Raw genomic sequence first — 20,132 nt, forward strand, 5'->3', positions numbered from 1 at the left:
GTTCGCTGCCAGCGGTCGGTGGCGGCCGCTACGGTGCTGACAAGATGGCGGCTGGCGGAGCTGTCGCTGCGGCGCCGGAGTGCCGGCTTCTCCCCTACGCGCTACACAAGTGGAGCTCTTTTTCCTCCACCTACCTTCCCGAGTAAGTGCCGGGCCCTGAGCTCGTGCTGCCCCACTCTTCCGTGTCAGCACGGTTGGGCCAGGGGTGCAATGGAGGGCAGCCGAGCCGAGAGGCCCAGGCGGGGCCTGCTGAGGGGGACGTGCGGCCTCCGGAGTCTTAGTTCAGCTGCTGAGAGCGTTGCTTGGCCCCGCTCGGGAAGGGGTTAGGGTCCTGAGAGCGAGCCCAGGGAGAAGGGGCGAGGTGTGTGGCGGATCCGGGGCGCGCTCAGGAGAACCGGAAGCCCAGTGGTTCTGCCCTTAGGATTTGGGGGTTTAGGTTGAGGAGGGCTTGGGGGGCGGGCGGCTCTGGGAGGTGGGGCAGGAATCGGAGCTTGCGGGGCCCGGCCCGCGGGCAAACTACCCCGACAGTCTGAGGTCGTCCGAGGTGGTCGGCGTCGGGGGACAGTTCAGTCGATTGCTGCCGGGACAAAGTGTAAAGCCGAGGAGTGTCTATTCCAGTGTGGGGTCATTAAAAGTGATTAGCTCTAGAGTAGTGTTAAAAGTCACGGAACGCTGAAAAGTTGTGGAATCCATCTGAATCCTAGCAGGCGGGGAGAAGTTGTAGGATTGGCAGACGTTGTCTTTAATGCCTGGAAGTTCTGAAAAAGATAGGGAGTGGGAAGGAGGGACGTTACCGAAGAATTTCATTATTACGGCTCATTAGAAGATGGGTTTGTATAGACACAGACCCGTTTCCCAATCCGGAAACTCAAACATAGAAAAATCTGGCTTTAATGAATTTGATTTTCAACACCGGCTTTGTCTTGATCCCTGATTTAGGTGTTAAAAAAGAGTTCAGTTGCATAGTTAGGTTTTTGTTGTTGTTGTTTTCTCTAGCAAATTCCTTCTGAAATGCTGAAAATACTCTTACATAGTATCTTATTTATCTTTGGCTTATCTTTGAAAGGAGGAGCAGATCTAACTACAATTTTACATGCTAGTGGAGGAACTGGCTTAGTAAAGGCTTAAGATCTGTGCAGGTCCTGAAGAAAAGTGCTAGTTGTCCCTCTAACCATCTCACAGGACCGAAACGATTTTATGAGCAAAACAAATTAATGAATAATATATTTTACTGAATATTTTACTAAACAAAAAAGTGACTAGATCTGTGAAGCATACTCAAGTTTAAGTTTTCCACCTATATTTGAGAAATTCCTCACATTTATCCAAATTTGATTTCACTGGTTATATCAATGAAGAATCTGAAAATGGAGCTGCAACTGCAACAATCTGTCATGACTGCCAGCCTCCCATTTTATTCACCAGGTCAAGGGTTGGCATTCAGTAGGATCTGGCCCAATGAAGGGTGCCAAGTGACCTGTGGTTTGATCTGGCCTGCATAGCCTATTCATGACCATATCCCTGATTGATGCTGAAACCCAACTTTCAATTTGAGAGTGAGCCAGGTAAACATTCCAGCCATGTAGTTGGAGTTGAAATGTGGCCCTATGTACTTGACCTCTGATATTCTGGGTTATCATGTTCTTGGATCTGAAGTTATTCAGCTTTTTTCTATACCCAGGCTAGGATTACGGACAGTTGGGAATTGGTGTGGCATTGTTTGATCTAACTGTAGAGACATTTTTCTGGTCTTGAATTAGCCTATTTCCAGGATGTCACTCCTTAAATTTTTGATGTAGGCCTGAGGCTTGGATAACACAAGTACCATCCGCGTTATCTTTTGTATAGACATTTTAAGAAAGTACATTTCAAGCAGGAAATGATTTAGTGGGATGGCAACTTTAATCTTTTGTGTCTTGTTACTGTGGCCCCTGGTTTGCAGTGGGCAGAACACTAGTTTTGGAGTTAGAAAGCAACAATTTGAGATTGGAGAAATACATTGCTGCAATTTTCTCAAGTACATACATAAAATAGTATTTAATACATATGTAACTTTCATACACTTCCACTTACTATATCTTATTTAATCCTTATGACATTCTGTTGACAAATGCAGTATAATTTGTATTTAAAGTAAAGTATTAGAAGAGTAAGCTTTTTTCTTTGAAGGGGTATAGTTGAGTATTATGGAGCTTGAGTTGGAGAATATTGTGTCTGCTGGGTTGGTGTGTGCCATACCTAAATTATAAAACTCTTGGCTCTGAAATTCTATAAGCAAGCAAAGATATTACTCCTCTGTGTGACAGAAGATGTAAGAAAGGGGTCGACTTTACTTACCTTTGCCCTAAAATCCCCTCTAGCAGCAATTGCTGTATCTTTACTGACAGCGGAAACCATATTAAGGTACTTCTTAAACAGGTCTCATTTTAGGTTAAAGACATTTGTTGAAATTGTCCACAAAGTGGCAAATATTTGTTGACATAGATCTAAGCATTTCGAGGTGGCAGTAATAAATCAGTAACAAAAATGGTAAACATTTATGATGTGCCGTCCATTTGCTAGGCTGTCTTGTGAACATTTTTAAGTGTATCAACTCATTTAATCCTTACCGCAATCCCAAGAGGAATCTCCATTTGCCAGATGTTGGAAGCAGGTAGGGAGAAGTTTAAACTTGCCTAAGGTCACACAGCTAGATGGAGCCAGAATTTGAATCAAGGTAGTCAGGCTCCACAGTCTGTGGTCTTTAACTATAGTGTTTTACTGCCTCTGCACAAAGGTATATATAGTACAGGAAATCAGAACTTTAAAAGAGCTCTTGTATTAAAGGCACTTACATTTTAGTTGTGTAAAGAAATGTGAAGTCATTAAAAAAATTGAACAATTTTATCTCTATTTTCTTTCTAAGGACTTAGAATTTTTTTCCCCTTCTTACAGAGGCAGAAAAAACAAATATTTCCCCTTTCAACTCTTTTTAATTTATTTGGACTTTAAAAATGTTAAAGCAGATTCAGTTATAGGGAACACATTTTTACTTTGAGACTGAAAAAAGGCCTTTTATTTTTGTGTGCTTAGAGATTGCCTGTATTTTACTTTTTTCTGAAATTTACACCTAATTTAATAATTAAATACACTTATTTAATAATTCATAGAATTACATATACTCTTATACATAAAAATATTTTGTAAACTGCTAATCCCTGTACTCAAATGTTTATTTTTGTACCTACTAATGATGTTAGTTACAATTTATTGAGCACCTAATATATGCAGGATGCTTTTTGTATACAGTTTTGTTTAATTCTTGGCACATACCTGTAAGATAGGTATTATATGTATGTATGTATATATATATATATATATATATATATATATGTTTTGCAGAGGATGAACCTGAGGTCCATACAGGGTAAGTAGCTTGCCCAGGGTCATATAGTTTTCCAGAGGCTTGCCAGGTTTTCTGACTTAAAAACTATTGCATTGTGACTTTAATAACAGTAACCACATTGAGTACCTTCTATTCTTCAGGCACTGTACTGAGCATTTGGCATGTGTTCTTTGATATAGTCTTCACAAAAACCCTATGAGATAAATATTATTATTCTATTTTAGAGTTAGGAAAAGTGAGATTCAGGGAGGTAAGTTAACTTGCCCAGGTCTAAGACTTGAAAATGTAAGAGGGGCAGGGCAAGGTGGCTCACACCTGTAATCCCTGCACTTTGGGAGGCCAAGGCAGGAGGATCACTTGTGCCCAGGAGTTTGAGACCAGCATGGGCAACACAGTGGGACCCCATCTGCAATAATAATAATGATGAGGAGGAAGAAAATGTAGGTGATAAGGTTCTCATCTTGGGCCTTTTGACTTCTGTTACGAAAGCTGTTCATTATTATACATGGCTATTGTATATGTCTAATTGAGATTACAGGTAAGAAGTGCTCTAAGGTTAGAACAGCAAGAGAGGGAAAAATAGATTTTATCTTGATGTTTAAGATTTTAGTATACTCATATGAGAACTGGGAGAAACTTTGAAAGTATTTTTTATAAATTAGGTAATTTCATTGGTATAGAATGATTCTTATCTTGTTTACATATTATTGAATGACTTAGATAATTTAGATTATAAAATCTGATAGATTTTTAAGTGTAGTTTACCTTTTTCCTGTTAGTCTTATTACTTAAAATCAAATAGTGCTTAAAATAGTACCTTGTGTCAACATGTGATTGATTCATGGTTCAGAGTACAAGTGTTATGATTTGACAACTAGAATAGAAGGTGAATTTATTTCAACTCTTTTCAAAACTAATTTTAAAATTTCACATTTAAAAATGAATATAGGCTAGGCACGGTGGCTCATGCCTGTAATCCTAGCACTTTGGGAGGCTGAGGCAGGACCATCACTTGAGACCAGGAGTTTGAGACCAGCCTGGGAAACATACCCCATCTCTACAAAAGAAAAAATACATATAAATATTTATATGTTTTTATTACATAAAATATATATGCATAGTTAGATATTATTATGTTAAAAATACATAAATGTATATATATATTCTTTTCTTTCCTTTTTGTCTCTATAAAAGAAAAAGACAGCATCTCGTCAACACCCCATGTCTAAGAAAGAAAAAAAAAGACTTTTTATATAATATATATTAAAATATATTTTATATATTTATATATTTTATATATTTTTAATATATATTTTATATATATTATATATAAAAATATATAAATATATAAATATATATAAAAATATATAAATATATAAATATATATAAAATATATATAAATATATAAAATATATACATATATAAATATATTAAAATATATAAATATATAAAAATATATATTAAAATATATATAATATAATATATATTTTAATATATATTTATATATTTTAATATATATTTTATATATTTTAATATATATTTTAATATATATTTTAATATATATTTTGATGTAAAAAATGCTCTATGTTTATTATGGAATATTTGTAAAATATGGACCCACAGAAACAAAATTTAAATAACCCTTGATATCACTACCTAAAGATTACTAGTCACCCTTTAAATACCGTTTATTATCATTCCAGATCTTTTACTGTAGGTGTATGTATTTTTCAATTTACTGTTGTCCTCTGTTTGCTGTTCTGTATTTGCTTTTTTCTCCTTAACATATAGTAAATACTTCCTTATGTTATTAAATATTCTTCTATATTGTATTTTTTTTTTTTTAAAGGGACAGGATCTTGCTGTGTCACCCTTGCTGGAGTACAGTGGCATGATCATAGTTCACTGCAGCCTCGACCTCCTGGGCTCAAGCGATCCTCCAGCCTCAGTTTCTCAAGTAGTTGGGACTACAGGCACATGCCATCACGCCTGGCTAATTTTTTTTTTTTTTAGATGGAGTCTCGCTCTGTCACCCAGACTGGAATTTAGTGGCACCATCTTGGCTCACTGCAAACTCTGCCTCCTGGGTTCAAGCAGTTCTCGTGCCTCAGCCTCCTGAGTAGCTGGTATTACAGGCGTGCACCACCACGTCTGGTTAATTTTTGTATTTTTGGTAGAGACAGGGTTTCACCATGTTGGCCAGGCTGGTCTTGAACTCCTGACCTCAAATGATCCACCTGCTTTGGCCTCCCTGAGTGCTGGGATTACAGGCATGAGCCACCATGCCCAGCCAACCATGCCTGGCTAATTTTTTAAATTTTTTGTAGAGATGGAGTCCCACTATGTTGCCCAGACTGGTCTCCAGCTCCTGGGCTCAAGTGATCCTCCCACCTCAGTGCCCCAAAGTGCTGGGATTGTAGGTGTGAGCCACTGTGCCCAGCCAAAATTTATTTATTATGGATACATTATATTCCATGTAATGACTTTATGTCATTTTGTTTAATTGGTCCCCTGTTATTAGACATTTAGGTTTTGTGGTTTTATTTTATTTTCATTTGTGTTTCTTGTTGTTTGACCATTATGAGTCATGAGGTAGTTTTGCTTTACAGAAATTTTTTTTTTTTTTGAGATGGAGTTTCGCTCTTGTTGCCCAGGCTGGAGTGCAATGGCGCAGTCTCGGCTCACTGCAACCTCCGCCTCCCGGGTTCAGGCAATTCTCCTACCTCAGCCTCCCAAGTAGCTGGGATTACAGGCATGTGCCACCATACCCAGCTAATTTTTTGTATTTTTAGTAGAGACGGGGTTTCTCCATGTTGGTCAGGCTGGTCTCGAACTCCTGACCTCAGGTGATTCGCCCACCTCGGCCTATCAAAGTGTTGGGATTACAGCCACCGCGCCTAGCCTGGAAAAAAATTTTGAACTCATTGGTGATAAATTCCTAGATGTTGAGTTGCTGGATTAAAGATATCAGTTTATTTTCCTTCTATCTGTGTAGACTACTCTGAGTTCATTTTGGCATTATCCTTGGTAATTTGGAAGAAAACGTATTTAAATCAGAGACAGGTCCGTAGAGATGTCTAGAGGATGCTTATATAGTTCAAAAGTGATAATGCTCCCAGTAACTTTTTTGTTTCTTCCTCCTCTATCCCTTTACTTTAGCTTTTAAGTGAATTTTGATTTTATTAATCACATATAGTTGAAAAATAGAATATATTTATTGTGTATTTGGTGTACAGATAATGGTGGTTGTGCAAATGGATTTGAGGTCTTGTTACAATAATTCTGTAGGCTCCTGCAACCCAGAATTTGTGAACCACTAGTTTGGAGGCATGCAACTCCCAGGAGACTGGATACTATTATGCCCTTCCTTTTCTTCCTTTTCTCCCTATCTTAAACTAAGGACACTGGCCTTGCTTGGGAACCTTACTGGCCACTGAAAGTTCTGTGTTTTTCAGTCTGGGACTCTTAGAACTTCAGAAAAATAAAAACACTCAAGATGGAAGAAATGTACTCAGGACGAGAATTTGAGTCTACAGAGCTGATTCCTAGAATTAGATATTTGTGACTTTTGGCAAGTTATGATTCTTTTCTGAGCATCAGTTTCTTGTGTAGAAATACTTTTTATCTTGATCAAATGTTGAGAGGTTTATGTACAATTTTTTGGGCAGATGGGTAAATGATTCTATTATTTGCATTAACTTTTAGGTAAATATTTAAATAGATTTTTAATAAATGATTTTTGGCCTGATACAAAGACTTTGTGATGTTTTACATGTAGATAAGATACATTTCAGCCACTTGTGGCAATGAGTTTGCTGTATTTCAGTCATTCAAAAATCGTTTTGGGAAATATGAAAGATTTTCTAGACTTTAATTTTAGAGATACAGCTATTTATAGACATTTTAATATGTATAAAATGTTTCAAAGAATGTACAGTTGAGAATTTAGAGATACCTAATTACTGTTTGTTTATAATATCATTTGTCAGAAATCTCTGATAAGGGACAAGAGAGTAGAAAATTTATAAAATTTCTAGGTCTTTATAGGTTCAATCTTAGGATAGTTGATCCGGTTATCTTCTCTACTACCGATTTCCCAGGGCTTGTTTTGTGAATGGCTGGTTCTGTAGATTGTTGCTTATTAAGGGGTGGTCAGATAAAGCTCTGAGAAGTCCAGCAGTATTAAAATGTATTAATATGGGGGACTTTTGAAGAAAATATTTTTTAACATCTTTGCACATTGGGGAGATGTTTCAGTTAGAAAATTTTTTTGTTGTTGTTTAATGAGAACTTCATGACTTGGTTATGAATATTTGTAAAAATCCGTGAAGTCAAAGTAACATTCTGTAGAATACTGTGTATGTATATTTATACTGTAGATAAACAAAGATATTGTTTGTTTAATGGGTTTTGCTTATGATGAAATGTTACTTATTAAGATTAATCCATGTTTAAAAAAGTATACAAAGAGAAAGGAAATATCATAGTCATTATCTAGTAATAATTTAAGTAGTCTAATATAAATCTGTCCTTAAAATTTGTTGAATGGCAGCTAATTAGATTGAAGTACTCTAACATAACTTATATTTTGAATTGGTTGTTAATAATAATTGGAAAACTAGGCTATGTTTAGTCCTAAGACTGTAGGGTTTCCTCTCAACACATTTTAGCTGTATCCCACAAGTTTTGGTATGTTACATGTTTGTTATCATTTATGCAAAAATGTTTTTCAAATTTTATTTTGGCTTATTCTTTGACCCGTAGGTTTTTTTTTTTTTTTTTTTTTTTAACAAATGTATTGCTTACTTTTTGAACATTTGGGGATTTGCTAGTTATCTTTCTGTTACTAATTTCTTAATTTCACTATGATTAGAGAACACACTCTGAATAGTTTCAGACCTTTATTGATACTTATTTTATGGCTCAGCATTTTTATAAATGTTTACGTACCCTTGAAAAGACTATGCATTCTGCTGTTAACTGCTGTCTTCTATGTACTTTGTTAAGTTCAAGTTTGTAAATTGTGTTACTGTGTTGTTCAAATCTTCTCTATCCTTACCGAATTTTTTTTTTTTTTTGCCTTTTTTTCTATTCATTACAGAGAGAGGTGTCTTGAGGTTAAGTGTTAAATGTGTCCACTGTGATTGTGGATTTGTGTATTTCTCCTTTTAGTTCTATAAAGAACTAAACTGTATGCTTTATGTATTTTGAAGTCATATTACTAGGCACATACAAACATCTTTCTAGTACATTGGCTCTTTATCATTATAACATGTCCCTTTTTATCTCTAGTAACACTTGTCTCTCGCCTCAAAGTCTTCTTAGTATAGCTACACCTGCTTTGTTTTGGCTACTGTTTGCTTGCATGGTATAACTTTCTCTGTCCTTTTTGCTTTTAATGCTCCTGTAGCTTTATATTTGAGGTCTGTTTCTTGTTAAGAATAAACAGATTTTTGTTTGCCTGTTTTTAATTAAATCTGAGGTATATTTAGCTCATTAACACTAAATATAATTATTGATAAATTTGGGTTTATGTCTATCATTTTATTGTTTTCTGTTTGTCCTACTTGTTCTATATTCTGTTTTCTCTCCATTGTTGCCTTCTTTTGGATTAATCAAGTTTTTTAAAACATATTATTTTAGTCCTCCCTTTGTTAGCTTGTTAGTTATATATTCTGTTACTGTTCTTTTGGTGGTTATGCTAGATTACCATAAGCATTCTTGTGGTACATTAGAGTTGCATATTCATTAGGATTTTGAAAAACAACATCGCAGACATTGTTAGGACCCTAGAAAACTTTAATAGCATTTATCACTCTCCTGCTTTTATGTTGTCATTGTCATGCATTTCACGTCTACATTTAAATCCAGAGACTGTTGTTTTGTACAGTTAATATTTACCCTTTCCATTGTTCTTTATTTCCTTTTGTATTTACATGCTTCCATCTGAGATTAATTTTCCTCTGTCTGAAGAACTCCTTTTAGGGAGTTTGGTGGTACTGAATTCTCAGTTTTTGCTCGTTTGAAATTTATTTATTTTCATCTTTGAAGAATATATTAAACGACTGTACAATTCTACGTTATTAGCTGTTATTTTCTTGAAGCACTTTAAAGATCTCAGTTCATTGTCTTCTAGCTTCCATTGTTTCTGTTGCAAAATCAGCTGTCAGACTTATTGTTGCTTCTTGGAAGGCAGTATGACTTTCTTGTTCAGCTGCCTTTCTTTTTGTCATTCTCTTTTTCTTTAAATTTAAACAGCTTTTCAGTGATGTACCTAAGAATGGTTTTGTTTGTACCCTGTTTGGAGTTTCTGGCACCTCTTGAATTTGTAGTATGACTGATCAGTTGTGAAAAAATTTTGACTTTTTAAAAATATTGTTTCTGCCCCATTTTTGTCTCCTTTGCTCTGTGACTCCAATGAAATCTTTATTATACTTTTTATCCCCCATATGTCTCCTGCTCTCTTCTGTTATTTTTATAATTTTTTTCCTCCTCTTACTCCATTCTGGATGGTTTTTACTTGACTGTATTTCAGTTCACTTATTCTGAATTTAACTATGTCCAATTTGCTTTTTAACCCCATCTATTCTTAATTTTAGTTATAGTATTTTTTAGTTTTAGAATTTTTATTTGATTCTCTCTTTTTAAGATAGATTCTGATTATGTGAAAATCTCTTGTCATGTATTTTTTGAGCATATTAATCAAATTGCTTTAAAGTCTGTGTCTGAAAACTCCAATATCTGTATCACCTATAGGCCTATTTCCATCATCTTTTTCCTTTTGATTTTGCATCTTGTTAGGCCAAATAATAATAATAGTTAATATATTTGTATATTAATGTATGTTAATTATATATTCTATTGTATATTATATAAATTATTATATGTGGATAATAACATAATAGTAATAATTATTATTACGCAATTTTTTGATTGAGTGCCAGACATTATATGCAGAATTTTAGATACAAATTTTGTATTTATAATGATACATTTCCCCAGATAGGATTCACATGTCTTCAGATTCACCCATCTTCTTGCAGGCAGATAGAGATCACTGCAACTGTCAAGGACTGAGCTGACTTGAGGTTGGGTTTTCAGCCTTATAAACCTTGTTCTACCTGTAGTTTGCTTCCAACTTGGTAGCCCCCTAGAGACCTCAATTAAGAGATTGGGTATTTTTAGGGCTTCTCTGGCTTTTTTTCTTTCCAGACCCATGAGAGTTTTAAAAGCTCCGTCTTCGTTTTTAATTGCTTTCTGCTGGCTTTTTAGCCTTTTGCTATGTGCAGTTTAAAAGCTGACAAATCCCTTAAGAGGAAAATCAGTACTGAGTGTCACATTTGTTCTTCTGTGCCTTCTTTCACTAGGGGATCTTGACTCCTCAAGACTTAGCTACCAAGTTTTGTCCCCCTACTCCCATGAAATTGCCAAAAGCTTTGCTGACTTCTCTGCCTCCTAGTGGCTGTCATTTTTTGGCTTCTCAGCCCTTTGGCCTGTGCCATTAAAGAAATAGGTGACATGTCTTGAAAGGGAAAGCTGCACAGAATGTGAGATACCCTTCAGTGAGTTTCTTACCACCTCAAGTCTTAGCTACCTCAGAAAGTCTCTGATATTTTAAGAACTTTCTCCCTATTTAATACAGTTTTTCTAGTTTAAGAGGGAGTGTTGATCTGCTACAGACTATTCCGTCATATTCAAAAGCAGAAATCTTTCTGTGTTTAGTTCTTTTGGAATAGAGTGTTATAACTTGTAGGCCTGTGAGTTTCTCATGGTTATATTAATGTAATAACGTAAGATTTGGTCCCCAGAGTTCTTTGGTCTCTTGCTAAGTGTTTTCCTTCATTAACTGCTTATTCTTGCTATCTGATGGGAAAGAATTGTGGAACTTAAATACAGTTGACCCTTGAACAACATGGATTTGAATTTGCAGGTCTACTTATACGTGATTTTCTTCTGCTTCTGCCACCTTGAGACAGAAAGGTCGATCCCTTCTCTTTCTCCTCCTCAGCCTATTCAACATGAAGATGACAACGATGAAGACCTTTATGATGATCCACTTCCATTTAATGAATAGTAAATATTTTTTCTCTTCCTTATAATTTTCTTAATAACATTTTCCTTTCTCTAGCTTATTGTAAGAATATAGTATGTCATACACGTAACACATGAAATATGTGTTAATTGGCTGTTCATGTTATTGATAAGGCTTCTGGTCAACAGTAAGCTATTAGCAGTTAAGTTTTATGGGAGTCAAAAGTCATACATGGCTTTTTCAACTGCATGGGAGTTGGTGCCCCTAGGCCCCACATTGTTCAAGGGTCAACTGACTGTAACATGATTTGTTAGCAGTTGTTTTATTCTTGTTCTTAGCCAAAAGACTGAGAAGTGATTGTTAAGCAGTTGTTTTAAATGCTTATTAAGAGTTAAAATGAGATTTTATTTTTGGTTTTGTTGGTGATTTGCACATTTCTTTTGAGACTTACTTGTTTATAAGGTTAAGAAATTGAGAGTTGGTCGGGTGCAGTGGCTCATGCCTGTAATCCCAGCACTTTGGGAGGCCGAAGTGGGTGGATCACTTGAGGTCAGGAATTCAGCCTGGCCAACATAGTGAAACCCCGTCTCTACTAAAAATACAAAAATTAGCAGGACGTGTTGGTGCATGCCTGTGCTCCCAGCTATTTGGGAGGCTGAGGCACGAGAATTGCTTGAACCCAGGAGGTGGAGGTTGCCGTGAGCTGAGATCGTGCCACTGTACTCCAGCCTGGGTGACAGAGCGAGACTCAGTCTCAAAAAAAGAAAAAAAAATTGAGAGTTTAATCTTTCCATAAGTGTAGTATTTCCTTTCACATAATAGGATTTTTAAATTATCTACCTTTTTGTTAGAACTTTTATGGAATCTTATATTTATGTGAAGATGTAGGTTTAGAAGGAAGATAATTGGGTTTGGTGTAAACTTTGGTTTTGCAAATGTTAGTATTTAATACTTTAAAAATATTCCTACTTTTTTTTTTAGTATGACTAATATTTATTATGGCCAATATCACCTATGTATTTGTTGTTAAGGAAGTTGTCTTATATACATAGAAATGCTATAATAAGCTACTTTAAACAACCCTGGATATGTTTCTTTTCCCTTCCTGTCACTGTTCTCTTTCTTCCCTTTTCCCTTTTGATTAAGAAGTTCCATCAGAAAAGTCATAAAATCTAACTCCTGTTTATTCTTGAGCTATCAGCTAAAATGTCACTTTCTCAGGAAATCCTGCCTGACCTCCCTTTCCCCATTGATCTGGCACCTATTCCCCTGGCCTTTAAATGCTTTCATAGCAATGTGTACCTATCTATCATTTTTTACAGTTTGTAATTACGGCTTTTTTTTGAGATGGAGTCTCGCTTTGTCACCCAGGCTGGAGTGCAGTGGTGCGATCTTGGCTTACTACAACCTCTGCCTCCCAGGTTCAAGCAATTTTCCTGCCTTAGCCTCCCAAGTAGCTGGGACTACAGGTGCGCACCACCACACCTGGCTAATTTTTGTATTTTTAGTAGAGGCGGAGTTTCATCGTGTTGGCCAGGCTGGTCTCAAACTCCTGACCTCAGGTGATCCACCTGCCTTGGCCTCCCAAAGTGCTGGGATTACAGGCGTGAGCCACTGTGCCTGGCTTCCTGTAATTATGTATTAAAATGTATAATTACTTGATTAATAGCTATCTTCCCAACTACACCAAAAACTCCATAGAATGTATGGAATTTTCCTCCATCATCCTTGTAGTCAAAGCATAATATTTATTAAATGAGTAAATGAGTGAATTAACTAGCCATTTTGATTAATTTTCTCTTTTTAGTGCAGTTTTGGTTTAGGACTGTAAGGAGTCATATTGGCCTATATTCAGAATGTCACATTAGTGACATTCTGTATTTTTTTCAATGAGTTTCAGCAAAATCTGAGAGTGTTTTAAGTGAAATTGGTTATATCTAGGGTGGAGGTATTATATTTGGAAAGACTTGTAACAATAGAAAGCTTTTTATTTAAATCTTTGAGTTTTAAAATATTTTTATTATGAAGTTATTTATGATTTTATAGGTAATATTTTTAATGAGACCTTGAAAAATTTATAGAGTGCAGTTTATTATAGAATCTGAGTTGCCTAATAGTTTTTAATAGTTTTTGAGTATCAGTATTTTGATTAATTTTAAGATAGGGATCATTTCCTCTAATTCTTTGAACATAATTATTTGTTGGTTGATTTTTTTTTTTTTTTTTTATGTAACAGTGTTTTTGAGATGTAATTTATGTACCATACAGTTCTTCTACTTTAGGGTATTTGATTCATGGATTTTTTGTACATTCACAGATGTGACCGTCATTGCAGTCAATTTTAGAACTTTTTCATAATCTCAAAAGGAAAATTGTAGCCTTTGGCTACTATCCACTTATTCTTCCATCCCTGAGCAACCACTAAACTACTTCTGGTGTGTATAGATTTGCCTATTTCAGACATTTTCTATAAATGGAATCATATAATATATGGCCTTTTGTGATTGGCTTCCATTTAGGATATTGTTTTCAAAGTTTATATTGTATCATGTATCAGTACTACATCCTTCTTATGGCTAGTAAGTATTCTATTATATCGATATACCACATTATGTTTAGCCATTCATTAGTTCAGTGGTCCCCAACCTTTTTGGCACCAAGGCAGTTTTTCCACGGATGGGGGTGATGGGGGAGGATGGTTTCAGGATGAAATTGTTCCATTTCAGATCATCAGGCATTAGATTCTTATAAGGAACAAAACCAAAACAGCAACAACAGCAATGATTCTCGTAAGGAGCACCCAACCTAGATCCCTTGCATGTGCAGTTCATAGTAGGTTGGTGCTCCTATGAGAATCTAATGCCTATGCTGATCTGACAGGAGGCAGAGCTCAGGCAGTAAGGCTTGCTAACCCACCGCCACTCACCTCCTGCTGTGCATCTCAGTTCCTTACAGGAACCGGTACTGGTCTGTGGCCTGGGGGTTTGGGATCCCTGCATTAGTTGATAGACATTTGGATTATACCCACTTATTGGCTATTACGAATAATGCTGCTATAATAAACATTCATACAAGTTTTTTGTGAACATGTTTTCATTTCTTGGGTATATGTCCAGCAGTGGAATTTCTGGGTCATTTGCTAACTATGATTTAGTTATTGGAGAAACTGCCAGATTTTTTGTTGATTTTTTTTCTGTTATTATGTAGTGTCAAGAAACTGTTTAATGCATATGAATTGAAGCCCTGTAAGGAAAGTGATCATTTGGGATTAGATAGCAAATTGCTTGACTTCAAATGTATTACTTTGAGAATTTTCTGTGACAGTTTAGCTAGTCCTTTATCTTCCTTATTTTTCTTGAGAATACATGAATTAGCTCCCTGCCTTCATATTTGAAGATACTTACCTATCAATGTACAGACATGTACACACATAGGTACACATATAATACTTAGCTAAGCAGTTTGTGCTGGGGACAATAGTTGAAAGTCAGTGTTTTTTCCTAAAATTTATATCGTTTGTTTATATATGAAATATCAAATGGGAGATATTTTTGGAAGCAGTGAAACTTGTTTATGAATTCTTTCCTTATACAAAAGAAGACAGGTTTTTTTTTAAAACAAATTAATCTTTTTCTCTTTGTTTCTTTCAGCATTGATGACTGGGAAGTGAGAGACATAGATTTTTGAAAAGCTGAAAATAACTTCTAGTTTAACAAAATAGTTTCTTCCAGAGCTTAGAATTTCAGATGATTGGAAGATTCATACATCTAGGTCTGAAAGTTTAAGTCTTTGGCATCTATGGAGATCTCTGTTTTCTACAACCTAAAATGCTATGATGGGTGACAGGTTAAAGACAAACCTTTTTAAAAAATGTATATTTTTATTGCTGTATAGTGGTATTATGGCTTTTCAAATTCCTATTTTTACCATAAACAGATTATTAGGTGCTTACTGATTCCAGATAATAGCCTAATCTATTAGAAGGTAGAAGAGAGAATCTCTGGTGATACACTGTCCATACATGGTTCAATAGGAGGTAGCAAAGGCTAAGTATGAGTAAGTGACAAAAGCAGTAAATGCTGCAGAACTGAAATTCAGATAATTGCGCTTCCACTGTTGGGTAAGGCTTGAGGGGAGACTTTGAAAGAGGAAGATGAGCTTGGGTACTGATTTAATTTCTTTTGCCATTTTTTTGCATTTCTTGAATGTAGGAATTTATCCTTACCCATGTGCATATTCATCAGCTCCAATTTAGGAAATTGACTAGTGTAGCATATCATAACCAGAAAGATGCTTGGAGGCAGACTTTTCTCTAAAGTTTATACAAGACACTTAATGGGCTGGGTCCTTGATCATGTACTTCTTTCTTAGACTTTGTGTATATGAAGTGGTATTCTTATCCTTATTTCTTTCCACATTCACCCTTTTTAATGCTTTTAGTAAGTCTTTTCAGTTTTTGTTAAGATTTATTTTATAGTTACAGTATTGTATTTATTGAAGGTAGCTTGGCTGATACTGTTCCAAAGTCACTTGCCACTTTCCTCTCTGCATAATTAACATTTATTCTCCTCCTTATTTGTCAGTGAATTCCCTTCTGTTTATTTATAGTTTCTTTATGATTCTGCATATCAGAAGATAATAAGCACTTATCACAAATGCATTTAGGGGATGTACTACTCTCTGTAAAAAATTTAAATATATTGAAAATAGAACTCTTTGAATTTTATTTTACTCTTTTGAGGAAATAAAGATATCTTGATTTTTTTATGGTATTCTAACCTGCTTTTCCGGGGCATACAGGGCAGCACTTATTTTTGTATAAATCTGAGAATGTGTGAATTGCAAATTAATCTTCTGGCAGATATCTAATGCTGTTGATAGAGATGTGTTGCCCTAAGATTTATTGGATTTAATGAGACAGTCTTTTGATATATCCTTGAATTATGATGGGATGGATATTGGGTTGCCACATGTACGTTTTAGAATATTTTTTTAATGATATAGAGAAAATGCTTCAGATACAATGGCATGTAAAAGAGAAAACAGCAAAAAAACCCTGATTTTAAAATGGTTTGATTCAATTTATATTTTAAAAACACACACACATGATTTGTATGCCTGTGTATATAGAAAAGATTGCAAGGATATTTACCAAAATATTAAGTGATTATCTCTGGGTTGTAGTAATTGGGGTGATTTTTATTTTTTAAGTGCCTTTTCTTTGGGTATTGCCTGAAGTGTTAAATATTATCTCATTTTAGCAAATAATAAATACTGCTTTTAACTAAGAAAAAATAGAGAATTGTTGTGTTTGTGTGAATTGCTTTGCTTATAAACACAAATTATATAGGATCCTATGTCCCATGTTAGTGAATTTCTTTTTGTTTTTTTAAAGTGAGGAGCCATCAAAGGATTTTTTAATAGAAAAGTGATGTGAATAAAGTTGTCTATGGTTTAAAATTAAAAATTTTAAGTACTCTTATGACTCAGCAATTTCAGTTTTTAGTAGCTAATTTTGAGTATCGTCAAATTCAGCCATGCTGAATTTGAAATTCAGCCATGCTTATCCCTGGGATTACATGTAGACCTTCCACTGGGTACGTGGGCAAAAATAGTTTTAAAATACTCAGTTTCCTAAGCCTTACTGTTCTTGTGTATTCTTTCCTAAAATTGATCTGCCTAAGAACTTGCCTGTGGCTTATGCCCTTGCTCCTCAAAAGTGTGGTCTATTCACCAGCAGTATTGTCATTGCTGGTTGTTAAATTCAAAAAAGGTGGTTCTCAATTCTTTTAAACAAAATAAAAGGAGGACCTAATCAATTTGTCAGTTGATGAATCGTAAATAATTTTTTTTTTTTGAGCCAGATCTTGCTCTGTTGCCCAGGCTGGAGTACAGTGGTGCCATCTTGGCCCACTGCAGCCTCCACCTCCTGGGTTCAAGCGATTCTCCTGCCTTGGCCTCCCCAGTAGCTGGGATTACAGGCACGCGCCACTACACCTGGCTAATTTTTTTTTGTATTTTTAGTAGAGACAGGGTTTTACCATTTGGCCGGGCTGGTCTCGAACTCCTGACCTCAGGCGATCCACCCATCTTGGGCCTCCCAAAGTGCTGGGATTACAGGCGTGAGCCACCGCACCTGGACTGATAGATCATAAATATTTTTAATGATAGCTCGTTATGCGATTTTTGGCATATAATTTGGAAGGTGGTAAAAAAATTAGTAGTACAGGAACAGTCCAGGTTGAGTATCCCTTACTTGAAATGCTTAAGGCCAGAAGTGTTTTGGATTTTGGAATTTTTACGATTTTGGAATATTTGCATTATGTTAATATATACTTAGCAGTTGAGCATCCCTAATGTGAAATTTGAAATCTGAAATGCTCCCATGAGCATTTCCTTGCAGTGTCATGTCAGAACTCAAAAAGTTTTCAGATTTTGGAACATTTCTGATTTTGGGTTTTCAGATTCTCAAACTGTAGTAACAAATTCCTTCGGTTCCCTTATATTTATTTATGTGAGCAAGGGAGGATCATAGAGTCCAGGAGTTGGAGAATAGCTTGGGTAACATAGCGAGACCTCTTCTGTACAAAACATTAAATTAGTCGGGTGTGGTGTTGTGCTCCTGTAGTTCTAGCTACTTGAGAGGCTGAGGTTTGAGGATCACTTGAGCCCAGGAATTCAAGGCTGCAGTGAGCTATGTTCATGCCACTGCACTCCAGCCTGGGTGACAGAGCGAGACTGTGTCTCAAAAAAAAAAAAATTTAAAAATAAGTATAGAGTTGATGTTGAATCCCGTTTTATTCTAGCAGTGATATTTATTCATATATACATGAGATAATTGTTTTGAAAGTACATGTGTCTTTGAGAATCATATCTAATACCTTTATATTTAATCATCATCTGTCAAAGTTTTTAATATATTTATATTGTTTTGGTCAATAGTATACTTATGAAATTGATAATAACATCCAGAAGAAATTTTAGAAATCACTTGGAATCTCATGATCAAAAACAAAAAAAGTTTAATCTCAATTCACGTGGCATTTTCTCAGAAGTCATATGGAGTGAAAAATGAAAGACCTTCCAGCATATAAGTAAAATTACATTTTACATTTTGTAAAATTCTGTGGGGGAAGTTTAAGGAGAAACCAAGATAATATAAACTTTTGACTGTATAAGAAGAGGCTGTTCACTTAAAAAATAGATGATGGTATTTTTATTCTATTGATACTTTTAAAAGAACACATATAACAACTTTATTAAAAATTAACAATATTAGGGCGGGTGTGGTGGCTCATGCTTGTAATCCCAGCACTTTGGGAGGCCAAGGCAGGTGGATCACTTGAGGCCAGGAGTTCGAGACCAGCCTGGCCAACATGGTGAAACCTGTCTCTGCTAAAAATATAAAAGTTAGCTGGGCGTGATGGTGCACACCTGTAATCCCAGCTACTCGGGAGGCTGAGGTAGGAGAATTCCTTGAATCCGGGAGACGGAGGTTGCAGTGAGCCGAGATCGCACCACTACACTCCAGCCTGGCAACAGAGCGAGACTCAGTCTCAAAAAAAAAACCAAAAAACAATATTTAAAGTACACTGGAAATCACAACCTTTGCAACAGTTATAAGGTATGAAACATTTTACGACTTAAAAATGTTGAAGATGTGCATAGATTTTCAAAATTAATTTAGAGGGTACTTGAGCAGAAAAGCTTGTGCACCATTAACTGACAGCAGTTTGCACTTTCGAATTACTTGTGAATCTTTTAAAAATTCTGATGCTCCTAGGTTATAAAATAATCTATTATTTTGGGCCTAGGCCCAAAGTACTAGACTATGATGAAGATCCCACAAAAGTGATTGTTTTTCTATAATTACATATACACATATATTTATTCTGTAGTTACATGCATAGATAGAAAAAAGACTTGGAATCTAAAAGAAAAGCAAAAAGATAAGGAAAATATTAATGAAAAATTGAAATAGAGGCTAGCCTTGATCCAGAAGGTCCACCTTCTCGCCTTCAGGACACATGGCTTAATGAGCAGATGATGCTCTTTGACTGGGATACAGGACTTGATGGGTGGGACACAGGCTGAATTTCACCTTTCACTCTTCAGTGGGATCTTCTAGTGCACGGTGCAACCTGCATAATTATATATAGCAGCCCTGCACCTTCTACATAATAATAGGCCTAGAAAGACATTAGAAACAAAATAGAAATGAAAGGAAAAAAATAGAGGAAAATTTATCTGAGCTAAAGAAAGGCTCAGTTGAAGTCATTAGTTTGAACAGCCTTGCTCATTGTCAAGAGAGTAAGTGCAAAAATATCCATAATTAGTCTGCATTCAGATGCAGGAACCTGGTGCTAGAGAAGCTGCTCAGGCACAGGAACTGGGCATTGAAGCTGTATATGCTGCTGGAGCCTGATGCTGGAGAAACCTGTATGGCAGGAATGAAGAGCTAGAGAAGCTGTGTATGCTGCAAGAGCATGCAGGGCAAGCATACCTGAACCAGGAAGCCAAACAAAAAAAAAAAACCCAACGACAAAAAACCCTTACTTGCTGCGATGACTCCTGCCCCCTCTTACTGACACAGCTTAACATTGCGCCAGCTGGTAAAGGAAAAATAAAGGGCCCAAATCCATTTTCAAAGAGGAGACAAAAAGGGTGAATTTAGAGGTGAGAGTCAATAAATCCATAATTGGGTCATTTACTTTT

At 35.8% G+C, this 20,132-nt stretch overlaps 1 protein-coding gene across 3 annotated transcripts in view; it reads left to right on the forward strand.

The window, feature by feature from the left end:
* The window catches only part of MKLN1 (muskelin 1), a 382,321-nt gene that overhangs the window by 218,408 nt on the left and 143,781 nt on the right, over positions 1–20,132 (forward strand). The window contains 1 exon segment of one of the 3 annotated variants that reach the window (NM_001132120.1): positions 26–142. The exons of 1 other annotated variant lie outside the window; for it this stretch is intronic. In NM_001132120.1, the coding sequence (NP_001125592.1) occupies positions 45–142 (98 nt within the window). In that variant the 5' untranslated portion in view covers positions 26–44. 3 annotated transcript variants of the gene reach the window in all.

This window comes from Pongo abelii, chromosome 6, assembly GCF_028885655.2.
Source record: "Pongo abelii isolate AG06213 chromosome 6, NHGRI_mPonAbe1-v2.0_pri, whole genome shotgun sequence".
Lineage (NCBI taxonomy): Eukaryota > Metazoa > Chordata > Mammalia > Primates > Hominidae > Pongo > Pongo abelii.